Source organism: Macaca nemestrina, chromosome 1 (genome assembly GCF_043159975.1).
Source record: "Macaca nemestrina isolate mMacNem1 chromosome 1, mMacNem.hap1, whole genome shotgun sequence".
Taxonomy (NCBI): Eukaryota; Metazoa; Chordata; class Mammalia; order Primates; family Cercopithecidae; genus Macaca; species Macaca nemestrina.
The window spans coordinates 217,929,595-217,955,483 of NC_092125.1; the positions used below are offsets into that span (position 1 = coordinate 217,929,595).

The 25,889-nt window shown below is 49.2% G+C and overlaps 1 protein-coding gene across 7 annotated transcripts in view; it reads left to right on the top strand.

Annotated features, from left to right (window-relative positions):
- The first annotated feature begins 135 nt into the window (after nt 1-135).
- The window catches only part of LOC105473231 (spermatogenesis associated 21), a 50,842-nt gene continuing 25,088 nt past the window's right edge, over nt 136-25,889 (top strand). For 5 of the 7 annotated variants that reach the window (XM_011726928.3, XM_071099912.1, XM_024790148.2 and 2 more), the window contains exons 1-7: nt 3,230-3,521; nt 7,777-7,911; nt 9,602-9,781; nt 13,048-13,199; nt 15,840-16,047; nt 18,542-18,825; nt 19,179-19,227. In XM_011726928.3, coding sequence (XP_011725230.2) covers nt 9,653-9,781; nt 13,048-13,199; nt 15,840-16,047; nt 18,542-18,825; nt 19,179-19,227 — 822 coding nt within the window. In that variant the 5' untranslated portion in view covers nt 3,230-3,521; nt 7,777-7,911; nt 9,602-9,652. Of the gene's footprint in view, nt 393-3,229; nt 3,522-7,776; nt 7,912-9,601; nt 9,782-13,047; nt 13,200-15,839; nt 16,048-18,541; nt 18,826-19,178; nt 19,228-25,889 lie in introns of those variants that run through there. The other 2 variants (XM_071099901.1, XM_071099933.1) reach the window with 2 other exon arrangements.

The window sequence follows — 25,889 nt, forward strand, 5'->3', positions numbered from 1 at the left end:
CTGTGACCAGATTTCGGCTAGAGCGGCAGCTCGCGGGCCTCAGCACGGCCTCGTTTGTGCGCCCTCTGCTGGAAACCCCGCTCAAGACACGCGGCGGGAGACCTTCGGAGGCTTCTCTCTCCCTCCAGACGCTTCTCTCTCCCTCGGGACACCGTCGGACGCAGAGAAAGAGACCGGCGCCGGCCATAGATGGACCCCTCCATATCCCATGGTCTGGGTGTGGATCATCCCCATCGCTTCAGTTCTTAGGCCTGGGGCCCAGTTGGCCGAGAGGCAAAGCCGTAGCCCACACTGCAGCATCTCTGTCCTCCAGCCTTTGCTGCCGCGCCTCCTCTGCCTGAATATCCTTCCCTCTCCTGACTAAGGGTCAGCTGGCCCCCCGACCCACCAGAGTAAGGGGATGCCCTTACCTTACCACCCTCCATGCTTCCCCTATGGGAACCCACTTATGTGCTCAGAGCCCCGTGTGGCCAAACCTCAACAACGAGTTGTATTCAAATAAGTAAAGTTTGGTAACGCAAGTAATTTACGAAGAATTCCAGGCCGGGCGCAGTGGCTCACGCCTGTAATCCCAGCACTTTGGGAGGCTGAGGCGGGGGGATCACCTGAGGTCAGGAGTTCGAGACAAGCGTAGCCAACATGGTGAAACCCCGTCTCTACTAAAAATACAAAAATTAGCCGGGCTTGGTGGCGTATGTCTGTAGTCCTAGCTACTTGGGAGGCTGAGGCACTAGAACAGCATGAACCCGGGATGCGGAAGTTGTGGTGAGCTGAAATTGTGCCACTGCACCTCAGCCTGAGCGACAGAGCAGGACTCTGTCTCAAAAAAAAAAAAAAGAAGAAGAAGAAGAATTCTAGTCTTAGATTTATCCCAGAATATTCTAGGAGATACAATGTCTACCATAGCCAAATTCTCAAAATCCCTCCTTTCCCACCATTCTCTCATTCATTCCTCCAGTTGAGGGCCTACAATGTACCAGCCCCTGTGTAGGGTGCAGCTGATCCCAAATCTCTGACTCACTGAATACCCCAAACTTTCCCCACCCCTTCTTTACTTTTCTCTCTCACTCTCCTTCTCCTTTTTACTTTTTTTTTTTTTTTTCCAGACGAAGTCTCACTCTATCGCCCAGGCTGGAGTGCAGTGGTGCAATCTCGGCTCACTGCAACCTCCACCTCCCGGGTTCAAGCGATTCTCCTGCTTCAGCCTCCCGAGTAGCTGGGATTACAGGCGCCCGCCACCACGCCTGGCTAGTTTTTGTATTTTTTTGTTGTTGTTAGAGATGGGGGTTTCACCAGGTTGGCCAGGCTGGTCTTGAACTCCTGACCTCAAGTGATCCGCCCAATTTGGCCTCCCTAGTGCTGGGATTACAGGCAGGAGCCACCGCACCTGGCCATTTCTACTCATTTTTTATAAGCTCTTTATTATAGGATTGATCTAATCACTTACATCTTTATTGTAAAATATGCATAACATAAAATTTACCATTTTAAGTGTGTAGCGCTGTGAAATTAAGTACATTCACAATAGTGTGCAACTATACCATGCTTTCCAGAACTTTTCGTCATCCCAAACAGAAACTCCATACCCATTAGCAATAACTTCCCATTTCCTCCTGCTCTATCCCTTAGTAACCTCTGTTCTACTTTCTGTCTCTATGAATTTGCCTTTCTAGATACCTCTTATAAGTGGAATCATACAATATTGGGCTTTTGTGTCTCTTATTTCACTTAGCATCAAGTTTTCAAGGTTCATTCATGTAGCATGGATCAGAATTTCATTCCTTTTAATAATATTCCATTGCATGTATATACCATATTTTGTTTATCCATTCATCTGTCAAAATTGAGATGTTATCACCTTTTGGCGTTGGGAATCAGGCTTCTATGAGCATTGGTGTTCGAACACTTGGTTCAAGTCCTGTTTTCCATTTTCTTGAATGTATACGTAGGAGTGAAACTGCTGAGTTATAGGATAATGCTATGTTTAGCACTTTTGTTTTGTTTTGTTTGAAGCAGCATCTCATTCTGTTGCCCAGGCTGGAACTGCAGCCTCAACCTCCCAGGCTCAAGTGATCCTCCCAACTCAGCCTCCCAAGTAGCTGGGACTACAGGTGTGAACCACCATTTCCGGCCTTGTTCAGCTTTTTGAGGAGCCTCCAAACTGTCTTCCACAGCAGCAGCACCATTTACATTCACAAGGGTTTCAATTTCTTCACATTTTTGCAAATATTGGTTATTTTCCTTTTTTTTTGAGATAGGGTCTCTCTCTCTCTCTCTCTCTCAATCTCTCTCTCTGTCACCCCACACTGGAGTGCAACAGTGCAATCATCGTTCATTGCAGCCTCAAACTCCCAGGCTCAAGGGATCCTCCTGCCTCAGCCTTTTGAGTAGCTGGGCCTACAGGCGCATACCACCCTACCCTGCTAATTTTCTTACTTTTTGTAGAGACAGGGGTCTTGCTGTGTTGCCCAGGCTGGTCTTGAATTCCTGTCTTCAAGAGATCCTCCTGCCTCAGCCTTCCAAAGTGCTAGGATTACAGGCATGAGCCACCATACCTGGCCTTATTTTCCTTTTTTTTTTTTTTTTTTTTTTTTGAGACTAAATCTCATTCTATCACCCAGGCTGGAGTGCAGTGGTACGATCGATCTCAGCTCACTGCAACCTCTGCCTCCCACGTTCAAGCGATTCTCATGCCTCAGCCTCCCAAGTAGCTGGGACTACACACATGCGCCACCATGCCTGGCTAATTTTTGTATTTTTAGTAGAGACGGGGTTTCACCATGTTAGCCAGGCTGGTCTAAAACTCCTGACCTCAAGTGATCCACCCACCTTGGCCTCCCAAAGTGCCGGGATTACAGGTATGAGCCCCCACAAGCAGCCATTCAGAGCACTGTCAGTTCTGTTCAGTCTAACAAAAACAGGCATCAAGCCCATACTCTATGCCAGATGCTGAGTACTGGGGTCACTGAGATGCAGCCAATCCAGCTCCTACCATCCTGGAGCTCACAGACTGGAGGAGACAGAGAGAAAAGCGGTCTTTGGCAACGCAGAATGAAAGATACTATAATGAAACAAATTCATAGGGGCTGTGGGAGCAAAGAGAAGAAACCCCACACAGTCTGGGGACAGTCAGGGAAGGCTTTCTGGGAGACAGTAGCCTGGCACAATAATCGCTGTGAGGTTGGCAAGGCAACGATTGTTATCCTCATTGTGTAATGGGGGCCACTGAACCAGTGACAAGCTGGGGGAAATGACACTGTCTAGTAGTTGGAGGCCAGCCAGCCCCTTGCGTTATTCTCAAACCCTAACCACATGGCTGGACATTCCTGATATGCATTCCTAAACCTCTGCTGCTGAGAATAATTGGACCTGCCATCTATTCCCAGTTTAACTACCCTGTATACCAAACAAATCCAATTCGAGCCAACGGGCAAAGTATAGGCTCAGACAGAGTCCATCCTGTGTACGAGGTGGTGAGCAGGGGTGGAAAATCTCACTGTGACTCATCCAGCTGATTTCTGGTAGGTGCAGGGCCAAGGTGGGGTGTGATGTGAACAAGCTTTCCCTGACAGCCTCCAGACGTATAGATGATACGTCACTTACCTTTCTCTGCTGTATTTTCCTGCCATCATAGATATTTCCAAGAGAAATTCTCCCATTTTTCAGATGAGGAAACCACTTATAAAAGGGGCAGTCAATCCTCAAAGAATTTTGAAAAAGAGCAAAGTTGGAGGACTCACACTTCCTGATTTCAAACCTTTTTATTTATTTACTTTTCCATAGGTTAGTGTTGGGGTACAGGTGGTATTTGGCTACATGACTAAGGTTTTTTTGTTTTTTGTTTTTTGTTTTTTGTTTTTTTTTTGGTTACATTAGTAAATTTTTTTTTTTTGAGACGGAGTCTTGCTCTGTTGCCCAGGCTGGCATGTAGTGGTGCAATCTCTGCTCGCTGCAACCTCCATCTCCCAGGTTCAAGCAATTCTCCTGCCTCAGCCTTCCGAGTACCTGGGATTACAGGCATGCACCACCATGCCCAGATAATTTTTGTATTTTTAGTAGAAACAGGGTTTCATCATGTTAGCCAAGGTGATCTCAAACTCCTGACCTCAAGTGATCCACCCCCCTTGGCATCCCAAAGAGCTGGGATTACAGGCATGAGCCACCTTGCCCTGCATGAGTAGTTTCTTTAGTGGTGATTTGTAAGATTTTGGTCCACCCATCCCCTGAGCAGTATACACTGCACCCTATCTGTAGTCTTTATTTTTATTTATTTTTTTTTTTTTTTGAGACAGAGTCTCACCCTGTCGACTAGGCTGGAGTGGAATGGTGCGATCTTGGCTCACTGCAACCCTCCACCTCCCGGGTTCAAGCAGTTCTCTTGCCTCAGCCTCCCGAGTAGCTGGGATTACAGGCATGTGCCACCATGCCCGGCTAATTTTGTTTTTTTAGTAGAGACAGGGTTTTTCCATGTTGGTCAGGCTGGCCTCGAACTCCCGACCTCGGGTGATCTGCCCACCTCGGCGTCCCAAAGTGCTGGGATTACAGGCATGCGCCACCACGCCCAGCTAATTTTTTGTATCTTTAGTAGAGATGGGGTTTCACCTTGTTGGCCAGGCTGGTCTCAAGCCCCTAATCTCGTGATCCGCCCGCCTCGGCCTCCCAAAGTGCTAGGATTACAGGTATGAGCCACTACACCCGGCCAATAAATGGAACTTTTACAAAAATTTAAAACTTTCGTGCTTCAAAAGACAAAAAGGTGAAAATGCAATCCACATAATGGAAGAAAAATTTTGCAAATCATATATATGATTTGGGACATGTATCTAGAATTTATAAAGAACATTTACCATGCAACAATAAAAAGACAACCCAATATAAATGGACAAAGGGAGGCTGGGTGCTGTTACTCATGCCTGTAATCCCAGCACTTCGGGAGGCTGAAGTGGGAGGATTACCTGAGCCCAGGAGGTCAAGGCTATAGTGAGCCACGTTCATGCCACTGCAGTCCAGCCTGTGGACAGAGTAAAGACCCTGTCTGAAAAAAAAATAAAAATAAAAACAAAAAACAGGGCCAGGTGTGGTGACTTATACCTTATAATCCCAGCACTTTGGGAGGCTGAGGTGGGCAGATCACCTGAGGTCAGGAGTTTGAGACCAGCCTGGTCCACATGGTAAAACTGCATCTCTACTAAAAATACAAAAATTAGACAGGCATAGTGGTGCGCACCTGTATGTAATCCCAGCTACTAGGGAGGCTGAGGCAGGAGAACTGTTTGGACATGGGAGGTGGAGGTTGCAGTAAGCTGGAACTAGGCTGCTGCACTCTAGCCTGGGCAACACAGCAAGACTCTGTCTCAAAAAAAAAAAAAAAAAAAAAAAAGGACGAAGGCTAAGGCTCTGAATAGACATTTTTCCAAAGAAGATAGACAAATGGCCAATAAGCACGTGAAGATGTTCAACATTATTGGCCATTAGGGAAATGCAAATCAAAATCAGAATGAGATAACACTTTACACTCATACCCACTAGGATAGCTATGATAAAAAAGACAAGTAAGGCCAGGTGCAGTGGCTGACACCTGTAATCCCAACACATTGGGAGGCTGAGGCAGGAGGATCCCTTGAGCCCAGGAGTTCAAGACCAGCCTGGACAACATAGTGAGATTCCCATCTACAAAATATTTAAAAATTAGCCAGGTGTGGTGGTGTGCACCTGTACTCTCAGCTACTCAGGAGGCTAAGGTGGAAGCATCCCTTGAACCCCAGAGTCGGAGTTTGCATTGAGCTATGATCATACCACTGCACTCCATCCTCTGTGATAGAGCAAGACCCTGTCTCAAAAAATAAAAAATAAAAAGACAGATAATAACAAGTGTTGGAGAAGATGCAGAAAAATTGGAACACTCATATGCTGCTGGTAAGAAGGTAAAATGATACAGCCACTTTGAGAAAGTCTGGCAATTACTAAAAAGCTAAACATAGAGTTGACATATGACTCAGCAATTCCACTCCTAGCTACATACCCAAGAGAAGTGCAAATGTATGTTCATATAAAAACTTGTACATGAATGTTCATAGCAGCATTATTCATAATAGCTAAAATGTGGAAACAGTCCAGGCATGGTGGCTCACACCTGTAATCCCAGCAGTTTGGGAGGCCAAGGTGGGAGGATCACTTAAGCTCAGGACTTTAAGCAGCCTGGGCAACCTAATGAGACCTCGCCTCTATTTAAAATTTTAAAAATTTTAAGACGAGCGAGACATGGTGGCATGCATCTCTAGTCCCAGCCAGCCACTCAGAGGCTGAGGTGGGAGGATCACTTGAGCCCGGGAGTTTGAGGCTATAGTAAGCTATGATTGCACTGCTGCACTCCAACCTGAGTGACAGAGCAAAACCCTGTCTCAAAAAAAAAAAGGAAAAAAAAAGAAACAACCCAAATTTCTATCTACTGATGAATGGATAAACAAAATGGGGTATATCCATACAGTGAAATATTACTCAACCACAAAAAGGAATGAAATTCTGATATGTGCTACAACATGGATGAACCTTGAAAACATGATGTTAAGTGAAAGAAGCTAGTCACCAAGGACCACATATTGTATGATTCCATTTATATGGAATGTCCAGAATAGACAAATCCACTAAGACAGAAAGTAGATCAGTGGTTACCTAGGGCTGGGTTTGGGGTGGGAAGATTAGGGATGATGGCCAAGGGGTGTGGGGTTTCTTTTTGGGGTGATAGAAATATTCTAGAATTAGGGCGAGGGTTGCACAACTCTGTGAATATCCTAAAAGCCATTGAATTGTAACACTTTAAATGGGTGAATTGTATGATATGTGAGTTAAATTTCAATACAGCTGTGAACAAAAAAGGGTCCCAAGTGATCTGAAAGGGAGACATAGTCGATATTTGTCAACTTCTCTCCCTGTTCTGCCCTTGGATTCCAAGCCCCTCTAACTAGCATTGGGGCGTCCCCTCGTTGTCTAGCTTCTCACAGTTAGCAAGCTCCAGATGTGGACAGATGGGGGCTGGAACCCCTCTGGGCTCCAGTAAAACTTCAGTAAAACTTCAGATTGTGGAATACTGAGGCCTGAGAAGTCCAAGTCTGAGCCTGCACATTCTCAGGCAGAGACAATGGATAATAGCGGGGGTGTTTGAGGGGCGTGGGGGGAGATTTTCCCTAGGTGGTTCATCCACCCCTGAGACAGGAAGACTCAGAGGAAGCAGGAAAGGTTAGGGGAACCCTAATGGGAAAGAGGCTGGGGAGGGGCAAGGAACTCCAAGGGAAGAGAGAAGGACTTGGCCACAGCCCTGACTTTTCTGCTCCAGGTGAGAGCCTGGTCCTTTGTGAGGCCAGAGCTGCACCGGGGGTGGGAGGTCACCCCACCAAACCAGCTGAGGTCTGGTTTGCATGGTAGGGGTGCAGCTCTAACTGCAGGAAGGACCTGGAGGACAGGAAGAGGAAGTGGGGACTTGGGTCAGCAGCTATTAAGTGCACCTCCTCTGTGTCCCTGGTAAACTGTGGGAACCGTCAGGACACCCAGTGTATCCCCCAAGGCCTGACGTCCCTAGCACGGGCACATGTCATTAAATGGTTATTGATTGCACGAGGAAATGAATGTAGACATTCTTTGTAGACAAAATGATATGGTGAGATGGGCGGCCGTGGGAGGCAGACAGGCCTGGGTTTGAATCCAGTTCCTCTGCAGACCGGCCATGTGGTATTGGACAAGACATTGCTCGGAGCCTTAATTTCCCTATCTTTAAAACAGGGCTGAACCCACTGACCTCACAGGGGCTGTTAGAATACTGTTTACAAAGATTTCCAGCACATAGAAGATTCCTCCATGGATGCTGGCGGGCCTGCCGTGATATAAAGTGGAAGAAGCACCATCAAGATCTTCAAGGTCATACAGTCTCACTATGGGAGGAAGGGGTGTGGGGTTAGGATTTACTCCTGGAAACTAGTTAACAGTGAAAGGGGATCCATGTACCCATAGAAATGGCGCTGATGTTGCCTCAAAGGAATTCAGTGGCTGGAGAGAGAGCTGAGATGGTTGGAAACTTGGAGAAGAGGGAGGAGCTTGAAGACTGGGTGGGGGGCTATTAGAAAGATAGAAAAAATGGGAGGTGGGCACAGAGGCTGGGATCTGTGGGACTAGGATTGCAGGAGCCTGCCTGGATTAAAACAGAAAATTTGTGTAGGGAGTGGTGGCACAGCTGAATATGAGGTTGGATGAAAGAGGTGGAGGAGAGACAGTAAGAAAGCCTTTAGAAATGGTCAGGTGCAGTGGCTCACCCCTGTAATCCCAACACTTTGGGAGGCTGAGGCGGGTGGATCACTGAGGTCAGGAGTTCAAGACCAGTCTGGCCAATCTGGTGAAACCCCATCTCTACTAAAAATACAAAAATTAGCTGGGCATGGTGGCGGCCGCCTATCATCCCAGCTACTAGGGAGGCTGAGGCAGGAGAATTGCTTGAACCCGGTAGGCAGAGGTTGCAGTGAGCCAAGATCACACCACTGCACTCCAGCCTGGGCAACAGAGCAAGACTGTGTCTCAAAACAAACAAACAAAAAACAAAACAAAACAAAACAAAACAAAAAGAAGAAGAAGGCCAGGCGCGGTGGCTCACGTCTGTAATCCCAGCACTTTGGGAGGCCGAGGCGGGCGGATCATGAGGTCAGGACATCAAGACCATCCTGGCTAACATGGTGAAACCCCATCTCTACTAAAAATACAAAAAATTAGCCAGGCGTTGCGGCAGGCGCCTATAGTCCCAGCTACTATGGAGGCTAAGGCAGGAGAATGGCGTGAACCCAGGAGGCGGAGGTTGCAGTGAGCCTAGATCGCGCCATTGCACTCCAGCCTGGGCCACTGAGCGAGACTCTGTCTCAAAAAAAATAATAATAATAAAAAGAGAAGAAGAAAAGAAAAAGAAAGGATGTGTCCAGGGCAGGGTGTGGGTGCTTTGGTGAACTGCAGATTGCCACTGGAGACCTTGGGGCCCTGAGACAGATGGACAGATGTCCCCAGTTCCTGTTCCTTAGCTCCATTTAAGAACATGGAGTTTTCATCTATAGCAGGAGCAGCTGTGACATTCTTGGACTCTCTTTAAAAGGCATATTAGTATTCTAAAGGCTCTGAGAAGTTGTACAGGAAAGAGCCTGTATCATTTTGCTTATCACAGCACTTTCCAAAGGCATTTAGCCTTGGAACCCCATGGAGCATCTCAAGGGACCAGTATGCCAAAGAATATCCTTTAGGAAATGTCGCAGACGGGGAAAGTGCCTGGGTTTTGGGATTCAACAGGCCATAGTTCAAATCTTCGTCTGCAACCTAGCAGGTGTTGGATCTTGGGCAAGTCTTGTGCCTTCCAGAGCCCCTTTTCCTCAGGGTCATTGTGAGAACTAGGAAACGCATGTGGGTAAATGGCACGTGGCTAGCTCTCTGGTTTTGACGCATGCCTCTCCTTGCGAGGCCTGGCCCCGCCTCTTCCCACCAGCCACGCTGTCTACATTACAGGCTCCACATGGGCTCCTGAAGCAGCAGTTAGGTAATGGGCTTGGTGGGAAGCTTGACTGGATTTCTCCTGTAGGAGCACAGTAGCTGATGCCCCTCCCTTGGCAGCTGTGTTGGCCCTGGCATCATGGACAATAGAAACACCCAGATGTACACAGAGGGTAGAATCAAGGTTCCAGGGACCCAGCCAAGCCCTGGCCTGAGGATCACCATAAAGCGGGCTGGTGTTGAGCCTACCATACCAGGAGTCAGCCAGGTAGGGACCTGTACCCAATGTTCTGATCCATTCACTCCTAGCTGGCACCTTTCCCTTCCCCTGCCCAGGCTTCCTCCCCAGCTGCTTTAATTAAGGCTCTGTTAAAAATGGACACAAAACCCAATTCAAACTGGATTAAGCAGAAAAGAGAATACATCAGTTTGGGTAACTGACAAATGCATTCATAGACTTCAGGTGTGGCTAGATCAAGGTGCTAAATGGCTCTCTTGGCTCTATGTTGCTCTGTGTTGGATTCATTCTCAGGCAAGCTCTCCCTGCAAGATGGCAGGGATTGCCCTGGCCACTCCAGGATTACATCTTCCCATCTTACATACTCTGGTTTAGCATTCCAACAGGAAGTGAGCCTCTTTGCAATAGTTGAAGCAAGTCTCTAGCATCACTGTCATTGGCCCAGATTGTGGTCAGATGCTCACCCTCGAACCAGTCACCACGGCAGTGGGGAGTGGTCTGGATCTCTTGATACAATGGAGACAGAGGTGATAGGTGGCTCCACTGAGCCCCATGGGCTGAATGGAGAAGAGAAGCTTCCCAAAAACAATGCTGGCTTCTGTAACGGAAAGAGCTACAGGGTGAGCAAACCCAGAATTGCCTACTTGCTCTTCTAGGTGCCTTCCATGGCCTCCGAACTCCCGTTGCAGCCTCCAGCCCAGCTTTATTCTCCTGACAGCTACTCAGGGCTTCCCTCCATGCCCCTCCACAGCGCCCAGCCTGCATCCTAAGCTTCCATCACACCTCTCAGCCTCTTTCCATCAAATATGTTTCTTTGTTTGTTTGTTTGTTTGTTTGTTTGTTTGTTTTTGAGATAGGCTCTCACTCTCTCACCCAGGCTGGAGTGCAGTGGCATGATCATGGCTCACTGCAGCTTTGAACTCCCAGGCTCAAGCAATCCCCCTGCCTCAGCCTCCTGAGTAGCTGGAACTATAGGCGTGGTATGTGCCACCACACCAAGCTAATTTTTTATTTTTTTTGTAGAGACAAGGCTTTATCATGTTGCCCAGGCCGGTCTTGAACTCATGGGCTCAAGTGATCTGCCTGCCTCAGCCTCCCAAAGTGTTGGGATTATAGGTGTAAGCCTCCATGCCCAGCGTTTTGTTTTTTTGTTTTTTTGTTTTTTTTTTTGAGACAAGAGTCTTGTTCTGTCACCCAGGCTAGAGTGCAATGGTGTGATCACGGCTCACTACAACCTCTGCCTCCTGGGTTCAAACGATTTCCATCTAATTTTTTTGTATTTTTAGAAGAGATGGGATTTCACCATGTTGGACACGCTGGTCTTAAACTCCTGACCCCAACTAATCCACCCACCTCGGCCTCCCAAAGTGCTAAGATTACAGGTGTGAGCCACCGCGCCCTGCCAGCCTCTTTTTGAATGTACCAAGTAGCATGAACTGAAGAGCGTAAAGAAGAGCCTCCTCCCCATCCAGTTTCCTCAGGGCCAAAGATATCACCATTTAAAAAATCAGCCAGTCGGGCGTGGTGGCTCATGCCTACAATCCCAGCACTTTGGGAGGCTGAGGTGGGTGGATCACCTGAGGTCGGGAATTCAAGACCACCCTGACCAACATGGAGAAACCCCGTCTCTACTAAAAATACAAAATTAGCCTGGCATGGTGGTGCATGCCTGTAATCCCAGTAACTCGGGAGACTGAGGCAGGAGAATCGCTTGAACCTGGGAGGTGGAGGCTTCGGTGAGCAGAGACTGCACCATTGCACTCCAGCCTGGGCAACAAGAGTGAAACTCCGTCTCAAAAATAAATAAACAAACAAATTAATTAATTAAAATGAAAAGTCAGTCAGGTGCCGTGGCTCATGCCTGCAATCCCAACACTTTGGGAGACAGAAGTGGGCGGATTGCTTGAGCCCAGGAGTTAAAGACCAGCCTGGGCAACACAGTGAGACCCCCTCTCAGAAAAAAAAAAAAAAAAAAGGCCAGGTGCACTGGCTCACACCTGTGATCCCAGCATTTAGGGAGGCAGAGGTAGGAGGATAGCTTGAGTCCAGGAGTCTGAGACCTGCCTGGGCAATATAGCGAGACCCCATTCTCCACAAAAAGGACAAGAAAAAAAACAACAACAAAAAAAAGTCAACATGCCTTTGGGTATGTTCCCTGTAGCCTCTGTTATAAATCCTCGCTTCCCCTGGGGCAGGGAAAGGGCCTGGAGGGAGGAGACTAGGACAGGAAGCTAGGAAGAGGAGACTAGGAGAGAGGCTAGAGGTGAACATTCAGGGCTGCCTTCACCCACCCATTTATTTTTTCAACAAGCATCGTCATGGGGTCCCAGTCCCACCACTTACCCAGCTGTATGACATTGGGCATGTCACTGCACCCCTTTGAGCCTCATTTGTTTTACGGTGAGGACTAACTGGGTCAAATCCCTAGAAGGCACCTAGCACAGGCCCTGCCTCATAGTAGGTGCCTGTTAGTATTAGCTCACATCAGAATCTTGTATTATATCAAGGGCAATTAATCGAGTCCATTTGTTTGGAGTTTGCTGACTCTGGTGATGCTTGGAGCTGGGTCTCAATCACTGGCTCCAGGTCACCCAGTTGGAGAGTGACAGACCATGATAGTGATCAAAACCCAGTTCAGGCCAGGCACGGTGGCTCATGCCTGTAAGCCCAGCACTTTGGGAGGCTGAGACGGGTGGATCGCTTGAGGTCAGAAGTTTGAGACCAGCCTGGCCTACAAAAAAAAAAAAAACATACAAAAATTAGTTGGGCATGGTGGCACACACCTCTAATCCCACCTACTCGGGAAGCTGAGGCACGAGAATCGCTTGAACCCAGCAGGTGAAGGTTGCAGTGAGCCGAGATCTCACCACTGCACTCCAGCCTGGGCAACAGAGTGAAACTCTCTCAAAAAATGAAATAGAAACTCAGTTCAAACTACAGCCTGTGTTTTGAAAGCATGGGAATTGTCAAAGGCCTCTCTTGGACCTTGTGAGAGTCTTGGGGTCCCCCAGGGTGCTCTTTCAAGCTGTCCTCAGGGCAATCCCCTTGTCTCAGGTACTAATCTGGACTCCAGTTCATACCAGAGCCTTAAGTGCTAAGCAACAGCAACAGCAGGGCCAGCCCCCATCTCTGCCTCTTGGCTCCTGCTCACCCCTCTCCAACAGCTTCCCCAGTCAGGCATGGGATCTCCCTGTCCTTGAGGCCAGGAGAGTGCCCAGGGACGAGTGGGAGGGATCACTCCAGAATGGCTACTCAATGCCAGCCCTCAAGCCAGTGCCATGGATATCTCTGTCCAGGTCATGTTTCCAGATGCTTCGGAAGTGGGCAGCAGGAAGCAGCTCTCATCAGCTTCAGGAGGGCCAGAGAAGGGGCCCAGATACAGAGACACATTCAAGGAGGGGCCTTCAGAGCTCAGGACACAGGAGCAGAGGCCTCCAGCAAAACCAGGGTGAGCTGAGGGGCTTTCCAGAGAACAGGTCCAGGAGACAACGCCCTGTAGCCCACTTGCGAGGGAGAGAGAATGGAGAACTCCCAGGCCAAGGCAGCTCCACCTGCCACAGCACCTTGTCCTTCTCTTTCACTGCACCGGTTGCACTAAGGAGTTCGTGTTCACCTTTTGTCTGAACTCCCCCAACGAGACCACAAACATCTTTTATGTGTCTTGTTTGAGGAGTATCATGTACCTGGTTCAGCCTCAAAGCCCTCGTGCCTAGTACTATGCCTGACACGTAGTAAATGTTCTATAAATATTGATTCACTAAGGCCGGGCGCAGTGGCTCACGCCTGTAATCCCAGCACTTTGGGAGGCCGAGGTGGGCGGATCACGAGGTCGGGAGATCGAGACCATCCTGGTGAACACAGTGAAACTCCCTCTCTACTGAAAATACAAAAAATTAGCCAGGCGTGGTGGTGGGCGCCTGTAGTCCCAGCTACTCTACTCGGGAGGCTGAGGCAGGAGAATGGCGTGAACCCAGGAGGCGGAGCTTGCAGTGAGCCGAGATCACGCCACTGTACTCTAGCCTGGGTGACAGAGCGAGACTGTCTTAGAAAAAAAAAAAAAATACATATATATATATAGATAGATAGATTCACTGAATTAATAGAATAATGAACAAAAAAAAGGTTGGGAAACACAGGAACACATAAAAGATATACATGTAATTGTTTTCTAAATTTTGTATATATTTTAAACCTTTTCTACAGCAAGAATATATTCAAAAAGAGAAAATCAAGAGCGAGCCAAAGAAGGCAACGTGAAAGGCTTGGGTAATAGAAATAATAAAGGCTAGCTGGCTTAGTTGGATTTGACTATAACCAGAAGCTCCTAAATAGCCTCCTGTACAAGAAAAGTTAGGAGAGAGAACTCAAGCCAGGTCCGAGGCCCACTGAGACAACTACTGCCTACCATGCTGGTTGAAACAGAAACCATTTAGACATACCTGTTTCATCAACGTGGCAATTTGTTTAAACTGCCTTGAAACTACCTTTATCCTCACCCATTTCTGGAAATAGGCCATGAGGAAATAATTGGTGATTCAGGCAGTTTTATGCACAAAGATTTTCACTGTCACATTATCTTAAATACTAATAAATTGGGCCGGGTGCGGTGGCTCATGCCTGTAATCCCAGCACTTTGGGAGGCTGAAGTGAGTGGATCACCTGAAGTCAGGAGTTCAAGAGAAGCCTGGCCAACATGGTGAAACCCTGCCTCTACTAAAACTACAAAAAAATAAATAAATACTAAAAAATTGGAAACCCCTGAAGCGCCCACACAATAGGGAAATGGTTAATGATGGTTATCTATAAAATATGGAATTGTATACATTTAATGAACGTAAAAAACATATAAAGCATGTTTCTGAAGGATTTTTAGCATGGGAAAAATGTAGGCTATGATGTTAATTGAAGAAAGTAGACTAGGCCAGCCACAGTGGCTCACACCTGCAATCCCAGAACTTTGGGAGGTCAAGGTGGGAGGGTCACCTGAGGTCAGGGATTTGAAACCAGCCTGGCCAACATGGCAAAACCCCGTCTCTACTAAAAATTAGCCGGGCTTGGTGGCACATGCCTGTAATCCCAGCTACTTGGGAGGCTAAGGCAGGAGAATCACTTGAACCCAGGAGGCAAAGGTTGCAGTGAGCCGAGATCACACCACTGCACTCCAGCCTGGGCAACAAAAGCGAAATTCCATCTCAAAGAAAAAACAAAATATATGTGTGTGTGTGTGTGTGTGTGTGTGTGTGTGTGTATCTATATATATGTATGCAATGGCCAGGCACCATGGTTCACGCCTGTAATCTCAACACTTTGGGAGGTTGAAGTGGGAGGATTACTTAAGCCCAGGAGTTCAAGACCAGCCTGGACAACATTGTGAAACCCCATCTCTACAAAAAATATGATAAGATTAGCCAGGCACGGTGGCATATGCCTGTAGTCTCAGCTACTTGAGAGCCTAAGGCAGGAGGATTGCTTGAGCCCAGGAGGTGGAGGTTGCAGTAAGCTGAGATCGTGCCACTGCATTCCAACCTGGGTGACAGAGCAAGACTCTGTCTCAAAAAATATAAGTATACATATGCATAGGAAGAAGCTTGGAGGAAACACTCCAGAATACTAAAGTGAGATCGGATAGACACAGCTTCAAATTTTGAACAGTTATCTTTAGCTTTATGACCTTAAGCTCAAATCTCTTGTCTTCTCTGCATCCCAGTTCTGATTTTTGTTTCATTTTTTTTCTGAAAAATAGTTTTAAAAATACTATAAACCTTAAATTCTAGGCTGGACGCAATGGTGCACACCTCTAATCCCAGCACTTCGGGAGGCCGAAGTGGGAAGATTGCTTGAGCCCAGGAGTTCAAGACCAGCCTGGGCAACACAGTGAGACCTTGTCTCTACAAATAATTTTGAAAGTTTAAATTTTAACTCCCCAAAACATTGACATGAAAGTATCTATGATTTGGGGAATTCCTGTGGGTCCTCCATTTGTCCCTCCAGGCGTTAGGTATGCACCTATGGTATGCCTAACCCTATAAGAACATAGAACAGTGCCCCAGTCTGGGAGCTGAAGTGTCACTTTGTCTATTTTCTCCAGGAAGAAGCAGTCCTCTTGGGTCCCCCAGGAAGGGTCCCAGGAGCTGCAAGCAGGCCAGGATCAGAGTGAGCTAGGGTTGCTGCCTTCCTGGGTTCCTGAAGGACCTGAAGGGCTGCAGCAGCTGGGCTCCGGAAAGGAGATCGAGGGCCAGCAGAGGAGGCAACGGAACCGGGGAACCGGGGAGGATGAGCCTCCTGAGAGCTGCCAGGTACCCTCCTAGGAGATCTGGGAAGAAGGGTATGGAATGACCTACCACAGAGGAGGTAAAAGAGCCCCCTCCCAGCATGCCCTCCATTCTGGTGCATGTACCTGTAGTCCCAGCTACTTGGGAGGCTGAGGCAGGGGGATCCCTTGAGCCCAGAAGGTCAAGGCTGCAATGAGCTGTGTTCAGGCCACTGCACTCCAGCCTGGGTTACAGAGTGTTTGCTCCCCTCTGTGCCCTGAAGATGTCAAGCACTCAGTCTGTGGGTCACTGGACTATTCCCCCAGCCTACATCACAAGCATTTAAGTGTTGTTTCCAGGCCGGGCGTGGTGGCTCACGCCTGTTAATCCCAGCACTTTGGGAGGCCAAGGTGGGTGGATCACAAGGTCAGGAGATCGAGACCATCCTGGCTAACATGGTGAAACCCCGTCTTTACCAAAAATATTAAAAAAAAAAAAAAAAGACCAGGCGCGGTAGCTCACGCCTATAATCCCAGCACTTTGGGAGGCCGAGGCGGGCAGATCACGAGGTCAGGAGATCGAGATCATCTTGGCTAACACAGTGAAACCCCGTCTCCTACTAAAAATACAAAAAAATTAGCCAGGCATGGTGGAGGGCGCCTGTAGTCCCAGCTACTCGGGAGGCTGAGGCAGGAGAAGGGCGTGAACCCGGGAGGAGGAGCTTGCAGTGAGCTGAGATTGTGCCACTGCACTCCAGCCTGGGCAACAGAGCGAGACTCCGTCTCAAAAAAAAAAAAAAAATTAGCCGGGCGTGGTGGTGGGCACCTGTAGTCCCAGTTACTCAGGAGGCTGAGGCAGGAGAATGGCGTGAACCCAGGAGGCGGAGCTTGCAGTGAGACGAGATCACGCCACTGCACTCCAGCCTGGGCAACTGAGCAAGACTCCATCTCAAAAAAAATAAATAAATAAAAATAAAAATTAGCCGGGCATGGTAGCAGGCGCATGTAATCTCAGCTACTCGGGAGGCTGAGGCAGGAGAATCACTTGAACCCGGGAGGCAGAGGTTGCAGTGAGCCAAGATCACACCATTGCACTCCAGCCTGAAGGACAGAGCAAGACTCTGTCTCAAAAAAAAAAAAAAAGAGAGAGAAAAAGAAAGAGATTCGTGTATTGTGTGTATCAACATGTTGTTCTTTTGGTTGCTCAGTAATATTTGCATTCTATGGATATACCACAATATACCACATTTCTTTTCTTTGTTTTCTTTTCTTTCTTTTTGTTTGGACATAGAGTCTTGCCTTGTTGCCCAGGCTGGAATGCAGTGGTGTGATCTGGACTCACTGCAACCTCTGCCTCAGGTGGGAGGTTGAGGTGGGAGGTTCAAGTGATCCTCCCACCTCAGTCTCCTGAGTGGCTGGGATTACAGGCACACACTACTACGCCCAGCTAATTTTTGTATTTTTAGTAGAGACAGGGTTTCACCATGCTGGCCAGGCTGGTCCCGAACCCCTAACCTCATGTGATCCACCCACTTAGGCCTTTATTTATTTATTTTTTTAAGAGACAGAGTCTCACTCTGTCTCCCAGGCTGGAGTGCAGTGGTGTGATCATGGCTTATTGCAACCTCCGCCTCCTGGGTTCAAGTGTTTCTCATGCCTCAGCCTCCCAAGTAGCTGGGATTACAGGCATGAGCCACCATGCCTAGCTAATTTTGTATTTTTAGTAGAGACGGAATTTCGCCATATTGGCCAGGCTGGTCGTGAATTCCTGACTTCAAGTGATCCACCTGCCCCTTGGCCTCCCAAAATTCTGAGATTGCAGGTGTGTACCACCACGCCTGGCCAAAACCCCTCTTTTTAAGGAGCCTCGTGAAGGATTCTTGTTCTTTGAAACATCCCTTAGAAAATCCCATTTAAGGCTGGGTGTGGTGGCTCATGCCTGTAATCGCAGCACTTCGGGAGGCTGAGGCAGGAGGAATGCTTGAGCCCAGGAGTTCAAGACCAGTCTGAGCAACATAGTGAGACCTCATCTCTACCAAACATTTAAAAATATCAGCCAGGCATGGTGACAGGTATCTGTAGTCCCAGCTACTTGGGAGGCTGAAGCAGGGGGATCCCTTGAGCCTAGGAGGTTAAGGCTGCAATGAGCTGTGTTCATGCCACTGTACTCTAGCCTGGGTGACAGAGTGAGACTTGTCTCAAAAAAGAGAAAAAAATAAAACACACACACACACACACACAAGAAAATCCTATTTAAAGGGGATCTTCTCAATTTTCCATGCTCTCATTCCACTCCCACAGGGAAGTGTGGTTCTTTGGGTAGGCCACGCCTTCTCTGGGCTTCAATTTCTTCACCCCTCAAAGTGTAGGAGTACCTGTGCTGCCTTCTAGGAGCACTGGGAGAATTAAGTAAGATGATGCCTGAAGTGCCGGGATCCTAGTAAGTGTGTCATTACTGGTCTCCAGTTCACCTGGAGCTTTGAGGTTCACCTGGGAACCAGGATGGAGCTCCCCAGCCTTAGTGTCCTTGTCCTCGGCAGGGCCCCGGATATCAATCCACCCTCGGTCACCAGGCAGACGTGGTGCAGCCAGCAGTGCCTTCCTGCCCCTTGGCCGGCCGTGGCCAGCCACTGGGAGACAAGCGCCCCAAGGAGGCAGATGTCCCACACATCAGGCCACAGGAGGCTCCGCCAGAGCCCAGCCCAGGGGGACATGGGGACAGCTCTCAGGAAGCAATGCCCCCAACGTCCACGGTGGCTCCAGAGGAAAAGACAGCTAGCTCCTTCCTGCCATCCATGCCTGGACCTACAAAAACAAAAGGAGGGTAAGTCACCCTCCAGTGCCATCCCCTGCCCCCAACAAGGATGCCCTTCTGCTGAGTTTCAGGTGAGGTGAATTCTAGTCCAGACTGCTCCTGACTCGGTAGAGGACCTTGGGCAGGTCATGCTCCCCTGGGTCTCAATTTCCCCACCTGTGTAACGGCTGGAATACCAGAATGCTTGGTTCCGTGAGCCTGTGTACATGAGGATGTGGGGAAATAAGGAGCCCCCTGAGATGAGAAGGCCAAGGAGATGAGGCTGGGGTGGAACTGGGTGTCCTCGGGGCTGAGAGGGGAGGGGAGGGGGGCAAACCTTCAGCTGAGCCCTTCCCCCACCTGCGGGTTTCTCCTCTATTCAGGGGTGAGGCTGTGGAGACCCAGCCAGCACCGGGGCCTCTTCCTCCACCAGTAAGTAGGGCCATAATGGGGATGGGGACGGGCTGTGTAGGGGTAGGGCAGGGGGGATCAGGAAGAGGAAGAGGGCAGAGGCAGATATGGCACATCAAACCCCTATTTGGAGTCAAACTGAGGAAGGTGTGTGTGGCTGTGTGAAAGTGCACATGGATGTGCACACGTGTGTGTGTGTGTCTGTGTGTGTATTCTGAGTGGGCGTCAAGAATGCTCTTACACTCTGGAGCCCTTGGGTTCATCCCAGGTGGTGGCTTCTTCCACATCAGCATGGATTTCTTCCACCCATTTGCCCTCAGCCACAGCCACACAATCCAAAGTGTCCCTGAACACCTGGGAGGCTTCCCCAACCTCTCCTAGACACCCTCCCCTCCCCCGGCTCTGCCACTTCCTAGTTCTTTGACCTGACCGGGCAACCTGCAAATACACAGTCACTAGCATGCCCTGCCAGTCACTAGCATGCCCTGCCAGCACCTGCCCTGTCTCATCCTGCTGTGTTCATTGGCAAACCCCACCCTGGCTAAACCCACCCAGCCTTGTACCCATGTTAAGCAGCTCAACGCGGGCTGGAGAACATCCTGTCTTATTGATGGGTTTCACTTTCTTTTTTTTTTTTTTTTTTTTTTTTTTTTGAGACGGAGTCTCGCTCTGTCGCCCAGACTGGAGTGCAGTGGCCGGATCTCAGCTCACTGCAAGCTCCGCCTCCCGGGTTTACGCTATTCTCCTGCCTCAGCCTCCCGAGTAGCTGGGACTACAGGCGCCAGCCACCTCGCCCGGCTAGTTTTTTGTATTTTTTAGTAGAGACGGGGTTTCACTGTGTTAGCCAGGATGGTCTCGATCTCCTGACCTCGTGATCCGCCCGTCTCAGCCTCCCAAAGTGCTGGGATTACAGGCTTGAGCCACCGCGCCCGGCCTGATGGGTTTCACTTTCAAGCAGTAACCACTCATGTCTGATGCTGCCGGCAAGTCTCACTTTTCCATGGCCACATCGCCCTCCCCTCTGTTCCAGGTCATCATTTCACAACAGCATCCCCCACGCCCCTCATCTCACCCGTGTGTCACTGACAAACAAACAGAAGCATCAGATGAGAAGAAGCATTCCCAAACCCACCACACTCCCTGCCTTGATTTGGCTGCAATGGGAGCTGTGAAGATGGGCCCCAGGTCCCATGGCTGTCTCCCCATTTATTCATTAGCTCTTGTCCCCTCCCCCACCACATGATCCCCCTCTGCATTACTACAGGATGATTCCATCAGCATACAAACATGGCTTAGCCTCCACAATATCAAAAGCTGCCTTTCTTTATTTTTTTTTCCTTTTTTTTTTTTTTTTTTTGAGACAGAATCTCTGTTGCCCAGGCTGGAGTGCAGTGGTGTGATCACGGCTCACTGCAACCTCCACCTCCCGGGTTCAAGCTAGTCTCAGCCTCCTGAGTAGCTGGGACTACAGGCGTGCACCACCATGCCCGACATCAAAAGCCATCTTTCTTTGCTCCCCTTTGCAGCACCGTCCCTCAATAATTGTCCCCCTCACCTCCTCCGCTTGACTTTTCTCAACACGTCCCCATATGAGAGCTTTTATCGGGGTCTCCATAATCTCCATCTGGCTTATCAAATGGAAAAGCTCTGTCCTTACAGAGCCCACCTTGAAACAGCAGAAGACACAGAGGCTCCCTCTCTTCTTCTCAATGCTGCCTTCTGCAGGCTCTGTGACAGCCCCAGCTTGGTTCTCCTCCCATGTCACTAGCGACTCCTTCCCAGTCTCCCTCCCTAGTTCCTCCTCATCTTCTCCACCCTCGGGGCTCCACGCTCTGGTCTCCCATCTCCATTCTCTGCCTGGATGATCTCATTCAGTCCCTCTAATGATTCCCAAATCCACATCTTCAGATGAGACTTTGCCTTTTTTTTTTAATTGACACAGGCTAGAGTGTCAATGTTGCCCAGGCTGGAGTGCAGTGGTGCAGACTCCGCTCACTGCAACCTCTGTCTCTGAGATTCAGGCGATTCTCTTGCCTCAGCCTCCCGAGTAGGTGGGATTACAGGCACGCATCACCTCACCTGGCTAATTTTTGTATTTTTAGTAGGGACAGGGTTTCACTATTTTGGCCAGGCTGCTCTCGAACTCCTTACCTCAGGTGATCCGCCCGCCTCGGCCTCCCAAAGTGCTCGGATTACAGGCGTGAGCCACCGCGCCCAGCCATAGACCTTGCCTTTAAATTCCATGTTCATATATACAATGGTCTACTTGAATTCCCTCTAGCTGGCTAATTCACTTCTCAAACATGACCACAGTAGTCTTCTTCAGTCCAGACACTGCCTTTCTCACCCAAGGGGCTCATGCAACCCAGCTCAAAATCACGTGATTCCTCCTTTTCCCTCGATAATCCTTTCACGTGTGTCAACAAGCCCTGTTTAGTGCTACCTACAAAATAAATCCTGAATCCGTCCCTTCCTTCCACCCCCTCTTTCATTACCCTAGTCCAAGCCTCATCTTCTTAGAATAAGATCCAAAATCTTCACCAAGATCCATAAAGCCCTACGTCTAGCCACTCTGGTCTGACCTCCAGTCTTTGAATATACTAAGCCTAGTCTCACCTCAGGGCCTTTGAGTGTGCCTGTGCCTGAACTCCTCCCCATAGACAGTCTAACGGCTAACTCTTTTGAGTCATTCACTTTTCAATTTCGACATCAGTTTTTCCACAAGGCCTTCCCTGGCCAGCCGATCTCAAGGAACCTGTCAGCCACACTCAGCCTATCACATGGCCCTGTTTTATTGTCTTTGTAGTACTTTCTCCCTCTGACATGATCTTTAAGTTGTCAACCTATTCATCATCTACAATGCAAGCTCCCTGAGGGCAGCCTCACTAGTTGACTTACCCTCTGTGCTTTGTGCCTCAAACAATGCCCAGCACGTGGTAGGTACTCAACAGGAATGTGTTGAATAAATGAATGGATGGGAATAAGACAAGGTACCTCTCTGAACTGGTGAGAAATCAGATGAGAAATAGGAACTAGGCTGGATGCGGTGGCTTATGCCTATAATCCCAGCACTTTGGGAGGCCGAGGCGGGTGGGTCACCTGAGGTCAGGGGTTCAGGACCTGCCTGGCCAAAATACAAAAATTAGTCAGGCATGGTGGCGTGTGCCTGTAGTCCCAGCTACTCAGGAGGCTGAGGCAGGAGAATCGCTTGAACCTGTGAGGTAGGGGATGTAGTGAGCCAAGATCGCACCACTGCATTCCATCCTGAGCAACAGAGCATGACTCTGTCTTGGAAAAAAAGAGAGAGAGAGAGAAATAAGAACTATTCCTTGCCTGTGCGTTTCCACCTTTTCCCCCATCCCTACCCCATGCACAGAGTGGGCTGGATACTGTGCGGGAGAAGGGGAGAGGGCACAATTTGGCTCCGCAAGTACATACTGAGTCTCTGTGGCATACCAGGCCCAGTGCTTGGAGGGAAAGGACAAGGAAAGCCGGGGAGGGCTCCTGCTCCCTGCTCTGGAGGATGCAGCTGAGCTGGTGGCACCATAAGAGATGAGAGTCCTGGACAGGAAGTCCTGCAGGCACTCAGAGGACCCCTGGGACCACTGGGTAGCTTTCTGGAGAGGGAGGACTGGTATTAGACTATACAGAGGGAACGGAATACAGACAGAGCCAGGGAGTAGAAAGGGGAGTAGCCAGGGATGGGTGCAGTGGCTCACGCCTGTAATCCGAGCACTTTGGGAGGCCGAGGCGGGTGGATCACCTGAGGTTAGAGTTCGAGACCAGCTTGGCCAACATGGGGAAATCCTGTCTCTACTAAAAATACAAAAAAATTAGCCAGGCATGGTGGCAGGCATCTATAATCCCAGCTACTCAGGGGGCCAAGGCAGGAGAATCACTTGAACCCGGGAGGCAGAGGCTGCAGTGAGCTGAGATTGCACCATCGCACCCTAGCCTGGGGGACAAGAGTGAGACTTTGTCTCAAAAAAAAAAAAAAAAACCCACAAAAAATTAGCTGGGCATGGTGGCAGGTGCCTGTAGTCCCGGCTACTCGGGAGGCTGAGGCAGGAGAATCACTTGAACCCAGGAGGCAGAGGCTGCAGTGAGCTGAGATCGTGCCATTGCACTCCAGCCTAGGCAACGAATGAAACTCCGTCTCCAAAAAAAAAAAGCAAAGCAAAGAAAGAGCAGCCAGGCAGCAGCAGACCCATCACAAGGAAAGTTACAGAGATAGGAAAGAAGGTGAATGAAGACTGACGGTGGAGAGGGCCATCATCTGGGCCTCATGGGACGAGCATATTGGATACGATGGTCAGAGCAGCTGAAAAGCTAGGCTGGCTGTGATATGAAGCATCCAGTATGTGAGGCAGGCTCACCATGTACTGGTTACCAACTTGTCTGAGTCCAGTGAGGCAGAATATCCACGCATACATGTTATATAAAATGGGTTTATTATGTTATATAAGATGGGCAGCAAAGGACAACAGAAGCATAGGATCCACTGTGAGCCTGGCCCCCAAGGCTCAGGAAAGTTGTCTGGGGCAGAGAGAGTCTTGTCTACATGTGCCCCACTTGCTGAGGGACCCCAGAAAGCAGCTCACCCTGGGTTTTATACTTCAAGGTGACATGCTTTGCTGGGCTAAAGCCTTGAAGGCTGCCCTATTTCTGGGGCTCAGGGGAGTGGAACAGATAGATCCTGGGGGTGTTGCAACCAGTCCCTCCCTATCTTAGGATATTGCATTCCCAGCATATTCTTTAACTATATAATCGTTTTTAACAAGTGAAAAACGAGAGAGAACTAGGTGGGTCTAAGGCCCACCTGCACCCGGAGACCCGTCCTGCACGGTCCTAGAGTGGAGCATTTGGCCTTGGCACTCTAACGTCCCTCTTAACACCTTGCACAAAGCTGGAAGAATAAATACTAGATTAGAGCTCCCTGAGGCTGGGGACTAGGCACCCCTGTATCCACGTGACTGCACGTGTGGCACAGGTGGATGAAGGGATGGGCGTGACGGTCCCAGGGAGCCCCCGCAGGCTCAGGGGTAGCAGGGCAGTGACACAAGAGCTGCACAGAGGTCAACCCAGTAGTCTGTACAGGACACGTAGTGCCAGGTCGAAGGGGCTCAGAGAAGGCAGAAGGAGGAATCCAGGTGTGTATGGGCTGTAGAAGCTGGAAGGAAAGATGTCAGGGGCTTGGCACCATTATTCACCCACAGGCTGAGCACCTGCTGGGAGCAGAGCTTGGTGCTGGGTCCTGAAATAATAGGACATATTCTGAGACAGACCCCCACCCACCTTGGGGCTCAGAGTCTATATCTGCGACAGGGGCAGAGGCCTTGGACTTTGGAAGCCCTGTAGTCGCCAGAGGGCCAAGATGACAGTGAGGCTGGATTCATGGCCACCATCTTGGGCCCCCAATATCACAATGGAGCAGGAGCCCCAGAACTGCTTTTTTTTTTTTTTTTTTTTTTTTTTAGACAGGGTCATATTCTGTCGCCCATGCTAGAGTGCAGTGGCACAATCTTGGCTCACTGCAGCCTCCGCCTCCTGGGCTCAAGTAATCCTCCCGCCTCAGCCCCTTCAAGTAGCTGGTAGTACAGGCGCGAGCGACCATGCCTGGCTAATTTTTGTTTTTTCTGTAGAGACAGGGTTCCACCATGTTGCCCAGGCTGTTCTCGAACTCCTGAGCTCAAGCGATCCACCTGCCTCAGCATCCCGAAGTGTTAGGATAACAGGCATGAGCCACCGCGCCTGGCCCAGAACTGCTTTTGATTGCTAGTTTGTTTTAGGCTTCACAGAAATTGAGCATTTGGGCCGGGCGCGGTGGCTCAAGCCTGTAATCCCAGCACTTTGGGAGGCCGAGACGGGCGGATCACGAGGTCAGGAGATCGAGACCATCTTGGCTAACCCGGTGAAACCCCGTCTCTACTAAAAAATAAAAAAACTAGCCGGGCGAGGCGCCAGGCGCCTGTAGTCCCAGCTACTTGGGAGGCTGAGGCAGGAGAATGGCGTGAACCCGGGAGGCAGAGCTTGCAGTGAGCTGAGAGACGGCCACTGCACTCCAGCCTGGGCTACAGAGCGAGACTCCGTCTCAAAAAAAAAAAAAAAAAAGAAATTGAGCATTTGCCTTTAATTCAGGAAAACAATTAAAGGAGTTTCTGGCATGGGAAAATTGGGTCTCCTTTCTAGGCTTCAGAATACTCGACTAGAATTTTTTTTTTTTTTTTTTTTTGAGATGGAATTTTGCTCTTGTTGCCCAGGCTGAAGTTGCAATGGTGTGATCTCAGCTCACCTCAACCTCCGCCTCCCAGGTTTAAACAATTCTCCTGCCTCAGTCCTCCCCAGTAGCTGGGATTACAGGCATGCGAACAACGCCCAGCTAATTTTGCATTTTTAGCAAAGACGGGGTTTCTCCATGTTGGTCAGGCTGGTCTCAAACTCCCTAACTCAGGTGATCCACCCGCCTCAGCTTCCCAAAGTGCTGGGATTATAGGCGTGAGCCACCGCACCCATCAACTATAATTATTTTCAACCCTACTGCTTGCTAAGCGTTTACTCTGTCCAAGTGCTTTATTTACGTTATCTTGCTTCTCAGACGTCACTGAGAAAAGTGAAATAATCAGTGTTTAGTTAACATACATATTGAGGACGGCATACCAAACACAGTTGTGAAACTGGTGACT